This window comes from Mobula hypostoma, chromosome 12, assembly GCF_963921235.1.
Source record: "Mobula hypostoma chromosome 12, sMobHyp1.1, whole genome shotgun sequence".
NCBI classification, from domain to species: Eukaryota; Metazoa; Chordata; class Chondrichthyes; order Myliobatiformes; family Myliobatidae; genus Mobula; species Mobula hypostoma.
In genome coordinates this window covers 37834488-37848145 of record NC_086108.1, presented here as the reverse complement: position 1 = coordinate 37848145, position 13658 = coordinate 37834488, and the positions used below count along the sequence as shown (strand labels likewise).

General features: G+C 40.0%; 1 protein-coding gene across 2 annotated transcripts in view; it reads left to right on the top strand.

Annotated features, from left to right (window-relative positions):
* The window catches only part of kcnt2a (potassium channel, subfamily T, member 2a), a 1051023-nt gene that overhangs the window by 615517 nt on the left and 421848 nt on the right, over positions 1–13658 (top strand). The window contains exon 21 of one of the 2 annotated variants that reach the window (XM_063063856.1): positions 11511–11582. The exons of the other annotated variant lie outside the window; for it this stretch is intronic. Within the exon in view, the coding sequence (XP_062919926.1) occupies positions 11511–11582 (72 nt within the window). The remainder of the gene's footprint in view (positions 1–11510; positions 11583–13658) is intronic. 2 annotated transcript variants of the gene reach the window in all.

The window sequence follows — 13658 nt, the reverse complement described above, 5'->3', positions numbered from 1 at the left end:
CAGCCTACCGTCCTCCCTTTAGTACAATACAGTGATCACCATCAGCCTACCGTCCTTGCGACAGTCTAATACAGCGTCACTATCAGCCTGCCGTCCTCCCCACGGTACAATACAGCGCTCACCATCAGCCTACCGTCCTTCCCACAGTACAATAGAGTGCTCACCTATTATCAATGGCATCCCGTATCTTGCGTCAAAAGCTGACAATGGACACCAAATAAACACGGTCCTAATGCACACTGCCATACTAGGCTGAGAGACCTCTAGTGAATTTGTTAATGGGGCTGCTCGGACACTGCCCACTGCTAGCATCACATGTTGCACCAAGTTCAAAAGACGGTGTTTATTTCTTAATATGACAAACTCTCGCAGAACCCCGGTTGAGAAACCCTGATTTAAAGTGCCACAACTGTTCATATTCAGAGACCAAACTGGGGAGTTACACAGCTGTCAATACAGGCTGCACAAACACCTGCTGAAATCTGCTGTGTCCTTAAACTAATGCTCAATGTTTTCTCCAATATTTAGTGACCAAGTTGCTAATTCCATGGACGGAATGATATTTGTACTGAGGGGTTGATATGTCCATGCTGGTAACTTAGTGGAGTGAGGACTTTGAGGTGGAAGGGCCATAACACCATCAACACCATCTTGTACAGGGGACCCCAACCTTTTGCATACCGCGGACTGGTTTAATATTGACGATATTCTTACGGACTGGCCGACCGAGGGTGGTGTGTTCAAGTTCAACAGTGTTTGACAGGGAATGAGGGAAGGTGCAGCTGACTTATATCGTTTCATATTGCCAAATCATATCGTTTCCGCGCGGTCCAGTAGCAAATGCTCGCAGCCCGGTGGTTGGGGCCCACTGATCTAGTAGAGTCGATTCCCACCAAGTTTCAGAAACACCATTTCAAACCTCACCTCTAATAAATAATGCATTCACAGGTTCAGGGATTCCAAATAGGTTGATACAAAGGAGTAAGACATTTGGCTTGCCCTCATACCTGGACTGCTCTCTCTGCAGAGTGTAATATATTTCCTGTTATGGGATCATGCCAAGTAGCTGACATATATCCCTGCATTGATCACCTAGACACTTCATTGGTGACTAAATGATTTTCAATGAAAACAGGCTGTATCTTAGGAACTGGGATTTTCCAGTATTGCTGGGTTTTCATGAGGGCAGGTTGCAACTATACTCATGTTCCCCTGAAGAATCTGCACCTGTTCATCATCTGTTAAACATTCCACCCCAATGCGTAATATATTACAGATCATGAAAGCAATGATTTTATGTTTCCAGTAAGCAGGCTTCACTCCTTCAACACAAAGGACTCCTCACTGCCAGCATTTTCAGCAGTCAGCACTTGTTTGAAGAAATGAATCCCTCTGTTCTTTAGGGTTCTTACAGCCTGTGTGCACAAAACCACACAAAAATATCAGGATTTCAGTAGAAAAATGCCTTTGATGATATTTCATGCCTTGCCTGCTTGCCAAGCAAATGCAAAGTGGTCATTGTCTTGAACTTCATACTGCACAACCTCTCTCACAGGACAGCAACAAACACATCAGCACCGTAAGGTAGAGTCTGAAGGGCTTTGGGATCAATATGTAGTTGCTGCCTTTAGTTGTATTTTATTCAGCTTATGTGGGCTGGCAGAAAGAGAATGCAGATCTGGTTGGTTCCCCAAAGTACAGACATCCATATTAGGTACTTGTTTGGCAATCATCCTAACTGAGAGAGGTGGTTGTTTTTGAAGACAATAGCAGGAGATTTGTTGAAAATGGTGCAACATTTGAATTAACTAAACCATAAGAGTGGGGTCAAGAAAGGGTGCTGGTTGATTAGCAGTTTAAAAGAAATAGAATCAAAGCAAGTAGAGATATGGGGAGACCAGAGACTACAGATGCTGTAATTGGAGAAAACAAAATATGCAAACTGCTGGAAGAATTCATCGTGCCAAGAAACATCTGTGGAGGCAAGGAGGAGTGCTTCATGGAAATAATAGAATAGCATCCCTTCATTATCAAATCTCATTGAATTTTCCAGTCTTATCTTTAATATTTGCATTTTCATTGAAGTGATTTCCACTGATTCTCCAAAAGTTGTGCAATAAATCTAATGAAATAAGTCTGCTAACATCCACTTTGTTCCATTGTTCAATCATTAGAAACACTTTTCCTATATTATTTCCACAATCCATTTCATTTCACTTTTTTTCTGTACTTCTGTTGCTGATATATATTTAGGGCTAAGCATTCAAACTTCAGTGAAAGAAATTCTGGAGAGAAACAGCAGACAAACCAAATAGTTTAGTTTTGCAAAGCAGATTGGACAAGGTGTTTCTTTTTGAGGAGGAAAGTGATGATGAGAGATCTAACATTCGGACAGAGGTAACATCACAGGAGGCATTTTACATAACAAGAGAAGGACAAACATTCATACTACCAAGTATGATGTTTAGAATATCTCAAGAATTCTGAACCATTTTAGACAAATTTCCCACTATTTATTTTCCTCAGATCTATGTAGGGGTGGGAAACATATGAATGAGAAACCAAATGTTTTTGCACTTTTCAATTCTGTACTAATGTCAGTTAGACTTTCTCAATACCTTAAAGAGTGGGACGTGCACAAGAATGGGATGGGAAAGCAGGGCCATTCTCAGTCCCCTACAATAATTAATTCAAAGAAATAGGGGTCACACATACACACACACACACACACACACACACACACACAAACATCAATGATGTGCACATGCCCCTCATAATATAGGCAACTTTGAGTTCTTGCACACAATTTTGTGTTCATTTAACATATATAGGGTGTTTTAACATTGAATTTCTATGCTTTAGTTTCACTAGCTCACTGGATTACATGCCTGCCTCTGAATCAGAACATACAGGCATCACGTCACATTCCAGAGACTGGCATATAAAATTCTAGGCAGGCAAACGTTAGACAGAGGGTACCATGTTGTCAAACGTGAGGTCTTTCAGAATCAGAATCAGGTTTATTATCACCGGCATGTAACGTGAAATTTGTAAACTTAGCATCAGCAGTTCATTGCAATACATAATCTAGCAGAGAGAGAAAAAAAAATATATATAAAATAAAACATAATAAACAAGTAAATCAATTATGTATATTGAATAGATTATTTAAAATGTATAAAAACAGGAATACGATATATTAAAAATATTAAAAAGGTAGTGTCCAAAGCTTCAAAGTCCATTCAGGAATCAGATGGCAGAGTGAAGAAGCTGTTCCTGAATCGCTGAGTGTTTGTCTTCAGGCTTCTGTATATCCTACCTGATAGTAACAGTGAGAAAAGGGCATGCCCTGGGTGTTGGAGGTCTTTAATAATGGAATCTACCCATCTGAGACACTACTCCCTAAAGATGTCCTGGGTACTTTGTAGGCTAGTGCCCAAGATGGAGCTGACTAGATTTACAACCGTCTGCAGCTTCTTTCGGTCCTGTGCAGTAGCCCCTCCATACCAGACAGTGACGCAGCCTGTCAGAACGCTCTCCACAGTACAACTATAGAAGTTTTTGAGTGTATTTGTTGACATGCCAAATCGCTTCAAACTCCTAAATTATAACCGCTGTCTTGCCTTCTTTATGACTCCATCAATGTGTTGGGGCCAGGTTAGATCCTCAGAGATCATGGCACCCAGGAACTTGAAACTGCTCACTCTCTTCACTTCCGTTTTCTCTATGAGGATTGGTATGTGTTCCTTCATCTCACTCTTCCTGAAATCCACAATCAGCTCTTTCATCTTACTGACGTTGAGTGCCAGGTTGTTGCTGCGGCACCATTCCACTAGTTGGCATATCTCACTCCGGTACGCCCTCTCGTCACCACCTGAGATTCTATCAACAATGATTGTATCATCAGCAAATTCATAGATGGTATTTGAGCTATGCCTAGCCACACGGTCATGTGTATACAGAGAGTAGAGCAGTGGGCTAAGCACACACCCCTGAAGTGCACCAGTGTTGATCGCCAGATATGTTCCCTCTAAGCTGTTCGCGTGTGCGCAAGCACACACGTTTTTCAACCAGCACAGAAAGGAAATTAATGTGTGCACAAAAGATTAGTTACCTAAAATAATGTAGTAATTATAATTATACTTACTGAAAATAGTCTTTCAGCTAAATGTATCTCTTAACTAGTTAGTCAGTTTTTCAAATACCACAATGCATGTCACTAATTTACTTCACCTCACCTTTCCTGTTCCGGTTGCACCACGACAGCAGCCATCTTTGGCGGACAGTATTCGTATTCTAAAGTTTACAAATATCTGTTTCAAATCTTGTAGATCAGCGGTCCCCAACCACCGGGCCGCGGACTGGTACTGGGCTGCAAAGCATGTGCTACCGGGCCGTGAGGAAACGATATGAGTCAGCTGCACCTTTCCTCATTCCCTGTCACGCACTGTTGAACTTGAACATAGGGTTGCCAACTGTCTAGTATTTGCCGGGACATCCCGTACATTGGGCTATATTGGTTTGTCCCATACGGGACCGCCCTTGTCCCATATTTCCCCCACTGAAGTAGAGCGTTCCTATGAAAACTTTTGTGCCGAAATGGCTTAAAGCGAAGAAGCAATTACCATTAACTTATATGGGAAAATTTTTTGAGCATTCCCGGACCCAAAAAATAACCTACCAAATCATACCAAATAACACATAAAACCTAAAATAACACTAACATATAGTAAAAACAGGAATTATATGATAAATACACAGCCTATATAAAGTAGAAATAATGTATGTACATCGTAGTCAGGAAGATTAAGCCAAAACTGATTTGTGGAAAAAAAATCGGCACGTGCGTGCATGCGCACGTCACACATGCACACGTCACACATGCGCACACAGGTGCCCGTACAAGGCTTCATGGTCATGGTAGTCTTTCTCGGGGTAAACACAAGTGTCCCGTCAACACACACAAAAAATGTTGGTGAATGCAGCAGGCCAGGCAGCATTTATAGGAAGAGGTACAGTCGACATTTCGGGCCAGGACCCTTTGTCAGGGTTTGACTGCTATTTTTGTCCCTTATTTGGGAGTGAGAAAGTTGGCAACCCTAACTGTCAAAGACATGTTGTGGTGAGTTTAACCCTACTCGAACCCCGCCCCCCCCCCCAGGTCGGCCAGTCCGTAAGAATATTGTCAATATTAAACCAGCCCTTGGTGCAAAAAGGTTGGGGACCCCCGCTGTCGATAGCTTACTAAGTTTTTATTGAAAAAAATATTGATTCGCTATGTCTATTTCCAAAGAAGTGAAGGGCGTGAAGCGCAAAAGAACTACAAATTTGTTGAAAGTTGAATGGCTTAACAAAATAGTAGAAACTACTACACTGAAAGCTCATGAGGTCATGAACATTCAGCTATGAGAAATATTTATGTATGATTCGGAAACTGGAGTTATCTGTTTGTATTGTCGTGATGTGAACATTGCTGAAGAATTTGCTAGTGGAAAGAAGTGGGATGATATTTGGAAACTTGACTTTTTGAAGCATCATTTGGCAAGTAAATCGCATTTGGATGGTGTACAAAAGCTCAGGCAACAGAACCCGTCATTACCTGTTACAGGAGTGCTACGCATGTTACGGTTGAGTGCAGATGAGCAAGAGCGAAAACGATCAAACCCAGAGGAGATCAAAGTTCTTATCACAGTCTGTTGTTAGCTGTTAAAATGAATAACTCTTTACATTCAGTTCAACACATTAATGAACATATGGAAAATTACATTCAACTCCCAGACAGCTGGCAAAGCAAAAATTATGCATTTGAATTTCTGGAGACTATCAACTATGTTGTTCAGAAAGACATGTTTGAAGAAATAGCATAAGCAGATTTTCACACGTTAGCAGTTGATGAAACCACAGACATATCTGTCAACAAATGTCTCATTCTGTACTTCAAATTCAGATCTGAAGATTGTACTGCTTATAAAACGTTTTTTGGCGGAATAGTTCAGCTGCAGGCATGTGATGCTTCTTCTGTTATTTCAGCGATCAAGCAGTTTTATGAAGAGAAGAAACTTGGCCTCCATAAAATGGTGATGTTTACGTCTGATGGAGCATCAGTACTGTTGGGCAGAGTTAATGGTGTTGCAGCAAGACATAACAGGACATTCCACACTTAGTTCAGCAACACTGTGTAGCACACCGTGAGGATCTGGGGATTTGTGATGCATGGAAAGAAGTCAAGTTAATCAGAGACATTGAAACTTTGATGAGAACAATCTATACAATATTTTCTTGATCTGCAGTTAAAAGATGTAAATTTAAAGAAATAGCAGAGGCCTATGAAAATGAAGCTGTTGCTTTCAGACCACTTAATGAAGTCAGGTGGTTATCTAGACACTTTGCATTGCAGGCAATAATAAAAAATGATGAGGCACTGATCACATACTTTGAAGAAGATCAGTCAAATGACCCCTGTGGCTGATCTAAACTGATTTCAATCTTTGCTTAAATGGCAGCATTTGTTACTTCAAAATGAACAGTTTTGCGACCTTGCAGTCGATGAACATTGGGGGAACCTTTCTTGCAACTAGTGCGGACTGTGAGTGAGGTTTTAGCCTAATGAATCAACTCAAAAACAAGCTGAGAAACCGTTTAGGTGAATGTCATTTGGATATGTTAATGAGAATCAAAAGCTATCAATTGGATGGAAATTCTATTAGTCTAGATAGAGTTTACAAAGAATGGGTAAATGCCAAAGACAGGAGAGAGAAAAAATAACTGAGTGACTTAAATATGTATGTTATTTTGTTGTTATTCTGTGCAGTTTTATGTCAAATATTTTGTAAACCTACATAAACTGTGCCATGTGTGCATTAAGTGCGCACATACTTCTGTCACAGGAAAAAAAATTTGCACAACATAAGATTTTTGTGCACACTGATTACTAAAAATTAGAGGGAACATAGATTGTCAGCGAATAGGATATGTTATCACTAATCCGCACAGACTGGTCTTCCAGTTAGGAAATCAAGGATCTAATCATAGAGGGAGGTAGAGAGGCCCAAGTTCTGCAACTTCTCAATCAGGATTGTGGGAATGGTGGTATTAAATGCTGAGCTATAGTCAATGAACAGCATTCTGACATAGGTGTTTGAGTGTCTAGGTGGTCTAAAGTTGTGTGAAGAGCCATGGAGAATGCGTCTGCCGTTGACCTATTGTGACCATAGGCAAATTACAATGGGTCCAGGTACTTGCTGAGGCAGGAGTTCAGTCCAGTCACAACCAACCTCTCAAAGCATTTCATCACTGTCAATGTGAGTGCTACCGGGTGATAGTCGTTAAGGCAGCCCACATTAGTCTTCTTTGGCACTGGTATAATTGTTACCTTTTTGAAGCAAGTGGGAACTTCTGCCCATAGCAGTGAGAGGTTGAAAATGTCCTTGAATACTCCCACTAGTTGGTTGGCACAGGTTTTTAGAGCCACACCAGGTACTTCATCAGGACCTTCTGCCTTGCAAGGGTTCGCTCTCTTTAAAGACAGCTTAATAACGGCCTCTGAGACAGAGATCATAGGGTTATCATGTGCAGCAGGGATCTTCACAGCTGTAGTTGTGTTCTCCCTTTCAAAGCATGCATAGAAAGCATTGAGTTTATCTAGTAGTGAAGCATCACTGCCATTCATACTATTGGGTTTCGCTTTGTAAGAGGTAATGTCTTGCAGTCCCTGCCAGAGTTGCTGTGCATCTGATATCACCTCCAACCTCATTCAAAATTGTCCCTTTGCCCTTGAAATAGCCCTCCGCAAATCATACCTGGTTTTCTGGTACAGGCTTGGGTTGCTAGACTTGAATGCCACAGATCTAGCCTTCAGCAGATGATGTACCTCCCGGTTCATCCATGGCTTTTGGTTTAGGAATGTACAGTAAGTCTTTGTAAGCACACACTCATCCACACAAATTTTAATGAAGTCGGTAACAACTGCAGCATACTCATCCAGATTCAAAGATGAGTCCCTGAATACAGCTGAGATTTTAAGCCAAGGTCCTGTCTGTTCTTTCAATAAATGGTTTCCTGGGACATTATTTCAAGGAAGAGCAGTGGAGTTCTCCCAGGTGTCCTGGCCAACTCTTATCCTTCAACCAACATCATTAAAACAGATACTGTCCTCCATTGTATTGCTTTTTGTTTTTTTTACCATATAAATTGCCTGTGCTGCTTTATACATTATAGATTTTTATAATGCATTATAAGAATGCGTTAAAGGATGTGGGGATATTTTGAAGCTGTGAATGTCTTTAAACAAATGCAAGGGTTTTTTACACCCAAGTAACAATTATAAACTGCTCTAGAATTCTGACATTTAAGTTTCTGAAGTTAGGAATTATAAAGCTTTTCTTTAACCATCTGTTTTGCTTTTAAGGCATCATAGTTCTATGAATGTCTTTGCTATAACAGGCTGAAAGCATATGTCTAATTAATCCTTCACAATAATTAAGTTAGTTCTAGAGAAGAAAGCCTATTCTCTGGTTAATATCTTATTTTAAGTAGGAAGCCAAGCAAATTTGAATATACTTGATGTGGCAATGTAGTGGATTATCTAACACTGGTGATTCAATTGCACTATGTGGAATTCTGTGATGTGAACTTGTTGTACCACTACTTTTTGAGAAGAACAACATTGGTATGAAATAGAATGGGCTGTCAAAGTCAGATGAAAATGAACAAAAATTAAAGCTTGGAAAAGTCCAAGGCTCTTTTATTAGAAGCCATATTGCGAGTTTCTTATAGCCTTGTCCTGTGATTCAAAAGGAATAAAAACTGCATTTTATATGCCAAAGTGAAACTATGATCTGATATAGTGATATTCCTCTGACATTCTAATGTTAAACTTAACAATATTTGAAATAGTAATTAAATCCTCTGAACATGTGAATCCTGCTCCATTAATGCTAGTATGGCTGAAAACACCACAGTATAGGTTTCCCACGCCATCCGAAGGCAGAGTGTTCCTATGAAACAGTTTGTAAGCCGGAATGTTGTAAAGTGAAGAAGCAATTACCATTAATTTATATGTGAAAAAATTGTGAGCGTTTGCAGACCCAAAAATAACCTACCAAATCATGCCAAATAACACACAAAACCTAAAATAACAGTAACATATAGTAAAAGCAGGAATGATATGATAAATACACAGCCTATATAAAGTAGAAATACTTTTCCACAATCATTGCCTGCACTGTTGTCCGTAGCGAAAATCTCACGCAAGCGCCGTCGGCAGAAAATCTCATGCAAGCGCTCTCGGCAAAAACACTCACTCCAGTAACCTTTAAGCTACGAAGCTGCCAAATCATACCAAATAACACGTAAAAATACACAGCCAATATAAAGTAGAAATAATGTATGTACAGTGTATTATCACTTAGCAAAATTGGGACAGCGCAGAGCACACTGATGATGGTATGTTAGGCTGAGTCGTCGCAGGTTGGGGTGATGCAGTGGCCCCACCCTCTAGGTCGCCGACCAATACATTGCTGTGAAGCATGCAGTGGTACAGCTGGGTAGCACCTAATTAATTAGCATGTTTATTTCGGCTTTTTTCTTAAAGATGTGCCGTGTGCCTCCCGGCTACCGCTGCATACTCCACGAATCGGTATCTGTCCGCGGCCTGGGGATTGGGGTGGTGGGACACTGGGGTGTCATCTCGTTGTCTGTTTCCATTAGGGCAGGCAGGTCGTCTTCTTCTATCTCTGCCTGCCTCGATGTCGAAGGTTGCAGTTCGTCGTTTGCTATGGCTGATGTGGAAGGCTTGCTTGACTGCTGAGCCTCGCACATTTTTCTATCATATAGTTCTTTGTAAGCACTCAAACTATCCTGCAAGTATCCCCTAAACCGATGTACCCTTTCAAAATTAAAGTTGTACTTTATCATTGCAGCGAAAATCTCACGCAGTTGCTTCACATTCAGTTCGCTACTGCATTCGGTTTTGATTGTTATCCTTTCCTCTTCCAATTGCATCAGCTCTTCATCTATCAGTTCTTGGTCATGGGATGCTAAAACCTCTTCAACATCATCTTCATCAGCTTCCACAAGCCAAACTCACTTTGTCCTTACTTCGTTCATCATGATCAAAACGCTTAATTATGTCTAGTTTTACGCTAAGTGTAACACCCTTACGAGCTCTTTCAGGCTTTTCCGATACTTTAGAACTCATCCTGCTAACAGATGCTCACAGGCACGTGTTTAAGCAATGCCGGCGAGAATGCCGTTCCGAATCTGGGGTGGAGCGGCTGGATTTTTTCCTGTGCTGCTTTTTTTTCATGCGCTGCCTTTTTAGCACACGCTGCTTTTTTCGTAACATTGAAAACACCTTCTGTTAGCGAAAACAGAGAACTAATGTAAGGCTTTGGTAACAGTAACGTTTCGTAAAGCGAACATTCGAAAAGTAGGGGACACCTGTATACAGTAAACTGCCTCTCAGTTTTTTTTTGCACTACCTTACTTCCCATTTTTCTATTTTCTATTGATGATTTATAATTTAAATTTTTAATATTTACTAATTTTAACTATTTTTAATATTTAATATTTGTAATCTAGGGAGTGTGAAGCGCAGATTCAAATATTGCTGTGATGATTGTACGTTCTAGTACCAATTGTTTGGCGACAATAAAGTATAAAGTATACTGTATATAAAAGTTGGGAATAAATAAGCAGAGTTTGTTTGTAATTGTCAATTATCCCCATCTGCTTATTCTTTCTGAATATGTCAGGCAGAAGAGCATCACTCAAGAAAAATAGAAACTCTGATCCAACAGCACTTTGGGTTCAGTAAGATAATCACATTAAGCTCCATAAATCTTAATTTCAGTGACAATGGGTGATACTGGGGCATGAAGTATGTAAATTGCAGGACGTGAAAATACGGTGGTATTTTAGTCAAAATGTTGACTGATGGATTGTATTGTAATTAATTAGCCTGCATAGAACAAGGAGAGTTTCAGCTATCATATCTAGAGTAACACTGTAACTAGTTCTGCATGTTTCAGTGCAAAACTGACAAAAATCATAAAGATCGATCAGAATGGCACAATTCTGTTCATACTAAATAGGTGGAAGTAAAAGTTTTGACGATATTATTCCTGTCGGAGGTGATCTTTCTGTTGTATACCAAAAATGTATTTATCATTTTTGCACTGTGTCCATTTGTCACATTGTACTGACCCTGTTATTCTCTCTGCGGTCATCATGCTGTGTGCTTTGTGGTAGCCTCATGTGTATGAAGAGCTCAATAAAACATTGGGACAAGAAGAATCCAAGATTCTTAATATTTCTTCCTGAAAATATTTCCACAGAATACTTGAAAATTAAATCCTACAGTATTTTCATTGTAAATATTTATTCAAGTATCAGGCAACCTTGTGTATTGGAACTTCTCTGTGTATAGTTAATATTTAGTTGCAGAAATGCTTGTTTCATAGATAAAATGTATGTAAAGCACATTCTCTAAATTATGGCTTTCCCTCCAGGCCAGATGTACATTTTCTGGAAGCAATCTGCTGGTTTCCAATGGTTTACTACATGGTTGGCTCTATTGACAAGTATGTAAGATTATGAGGCATGGCTGGCAAATAATAAAAGCTTTGTGTAATCTGTGAACTCAGTAGCTTTTTTGGCATGAGTATTGTTCCTTTCTTTTTTTTCCCCAAGAGTCCTGTTTGGGTAAAATAAAATATAATTGCATTGTGGCATGCATTGCATGTGGAATCTTTGTGTTTCTGTTATGTGTTTGTGGATTGTCACTTGTATATTATTCTTGTCTACTGTACTAAAAACTTGGGGGGTCCAAAGGTGGACCGCCTAATGTGCTGAGGTTAATGTTAACTCACTACCTCTCATGCATGGCAAGCAGTGAGCAGTGGGGACTTCAGCGAAGAGATCCAGACTAAGTATGTATTTCCTAACTAGGTGAACCTCTTGACTATTTTACCACCTAATTCTGAACCTTAAAAATGCAGTATAGGACAAAAGGTGGAATTCTCTTTATTTGAATTATGAGTGCTACATAAGGTGAGCATCATAATCGACAAGAATGCTGGCCAAGATTCTCCACGAATGAGCAATTTGAAACATTTTATTGGACTTTCTTCTGGGGAATCAGTAGGGCAAGTAGCAGAAGTGAGCCATTTTGAGTCCAATGACCATAATTCTATTAGTTTTTAAATAATTCTGGAGAATGATACAGCGGGGTTACAGCTTAAGCTCTTGAACTGGAGCAGAGCAAATTTTGAAGCCATTAGCCCCGATCACAGGGTGGTTGATTGGGCAAGATTATACACAGGGAAAGGAGCATCTGCTAAGTGGGAGGCCATTAACAATATGATATCATGAGTTCTGGCCCTTCATGTTTCTGGTAAGGAAAACAGCAAGCCATATACTGGACAGAAGCAATTGGGAACTAGTGAATCTCTTGATGGCTACAATAGAAGTACAATTAAAAGCGATTAGGAGACCAAAAAGAGCATATGAAAACGATATGGCAGGCAAGGTTAACGTTAAAAAACATGCTGAGAGCTTATACAGGTATATTAAGAGTACAAGATGGCTAGCAAGAAAATAGGCTCCAGCATGTGGAGCCAAATGAAATGGGTGAGCTTTTTAATGAATATTTCCCTTCAGTTTTTGCTATAGAAAAAAATAATGGAAGGTAAGGGAATGAGGGAAATGAGTAATGGTGTCTTGGATCACATACAAATTAGAAGGGAGGAGCTATTGGGAGCCTTAAAGAGCATTAAGATGGATGAATCTTCAGGGTCTAACCTGGTGAATCCTTGGTCCCAGTGAGAAGCTAGAGAAGGTATTGCAGAGTTTAATGCTTAATTTCTGGCCACAGCTAAGGTTCTGGAGGATTTGAGTGGCCAATGTGGAGCCACTGTTTAAAAAGGATAGCAAAACCAAGACAGGAATTTACAAGGCAGTGAGTTTGACATTGGTGGTGGGTAAATTGCTGGAGGGGATTTTGAGGGACTGGAACTACCAACAATTAGAGAGAAAGGATCTGATTTGTGACTGTCAATACTACTTTGTGTGTGTAAGTCTTATCTGACAAACCTCCCAGAGTTCTTCAAGTGGATAATCAAAAGGATTGATGATGTTAAGGTTATGGATGATGACTATATGGACTTTAGCAAAATCTTTGACAAGGTCCCTCATGGCAGGCTAATCTGGAAGATTAGATTGCATGAGATCCAGGGAAAAAATTGCACATTGGATTCATAATTATCACAGTGATAGGAAGCAGAGAGAGAAGGCCGAGGGTTGTTTCTCAGATTGGAATCCTGTGTCCAGTGGTGTGTGACAGGGGTTAGTGCTGGAATATTTGTTGTTTTATAATCTATATAAACGATTTGGATGTGAATGTATAGCGCATGGTTAGTCAGTTTGCAGGTAATTCTAAAATAGGTTCTGTTATAGATTGTTTAAAAGGTTATGACAAATTACAGGGAGATCATAATCAGCTCGGTACATGTGCTGAATATCAGAAAAGTCTTTTAATACAAATAAATGTGAGGTACCCTGGATCAAACCAGGATAAGACTTGTATGTGAATGATAGGGCCCTGGGGAGTGTAATGAAACAGAGTGACCTAGGACAGCAAGTGCATAGTTCACTGAAAG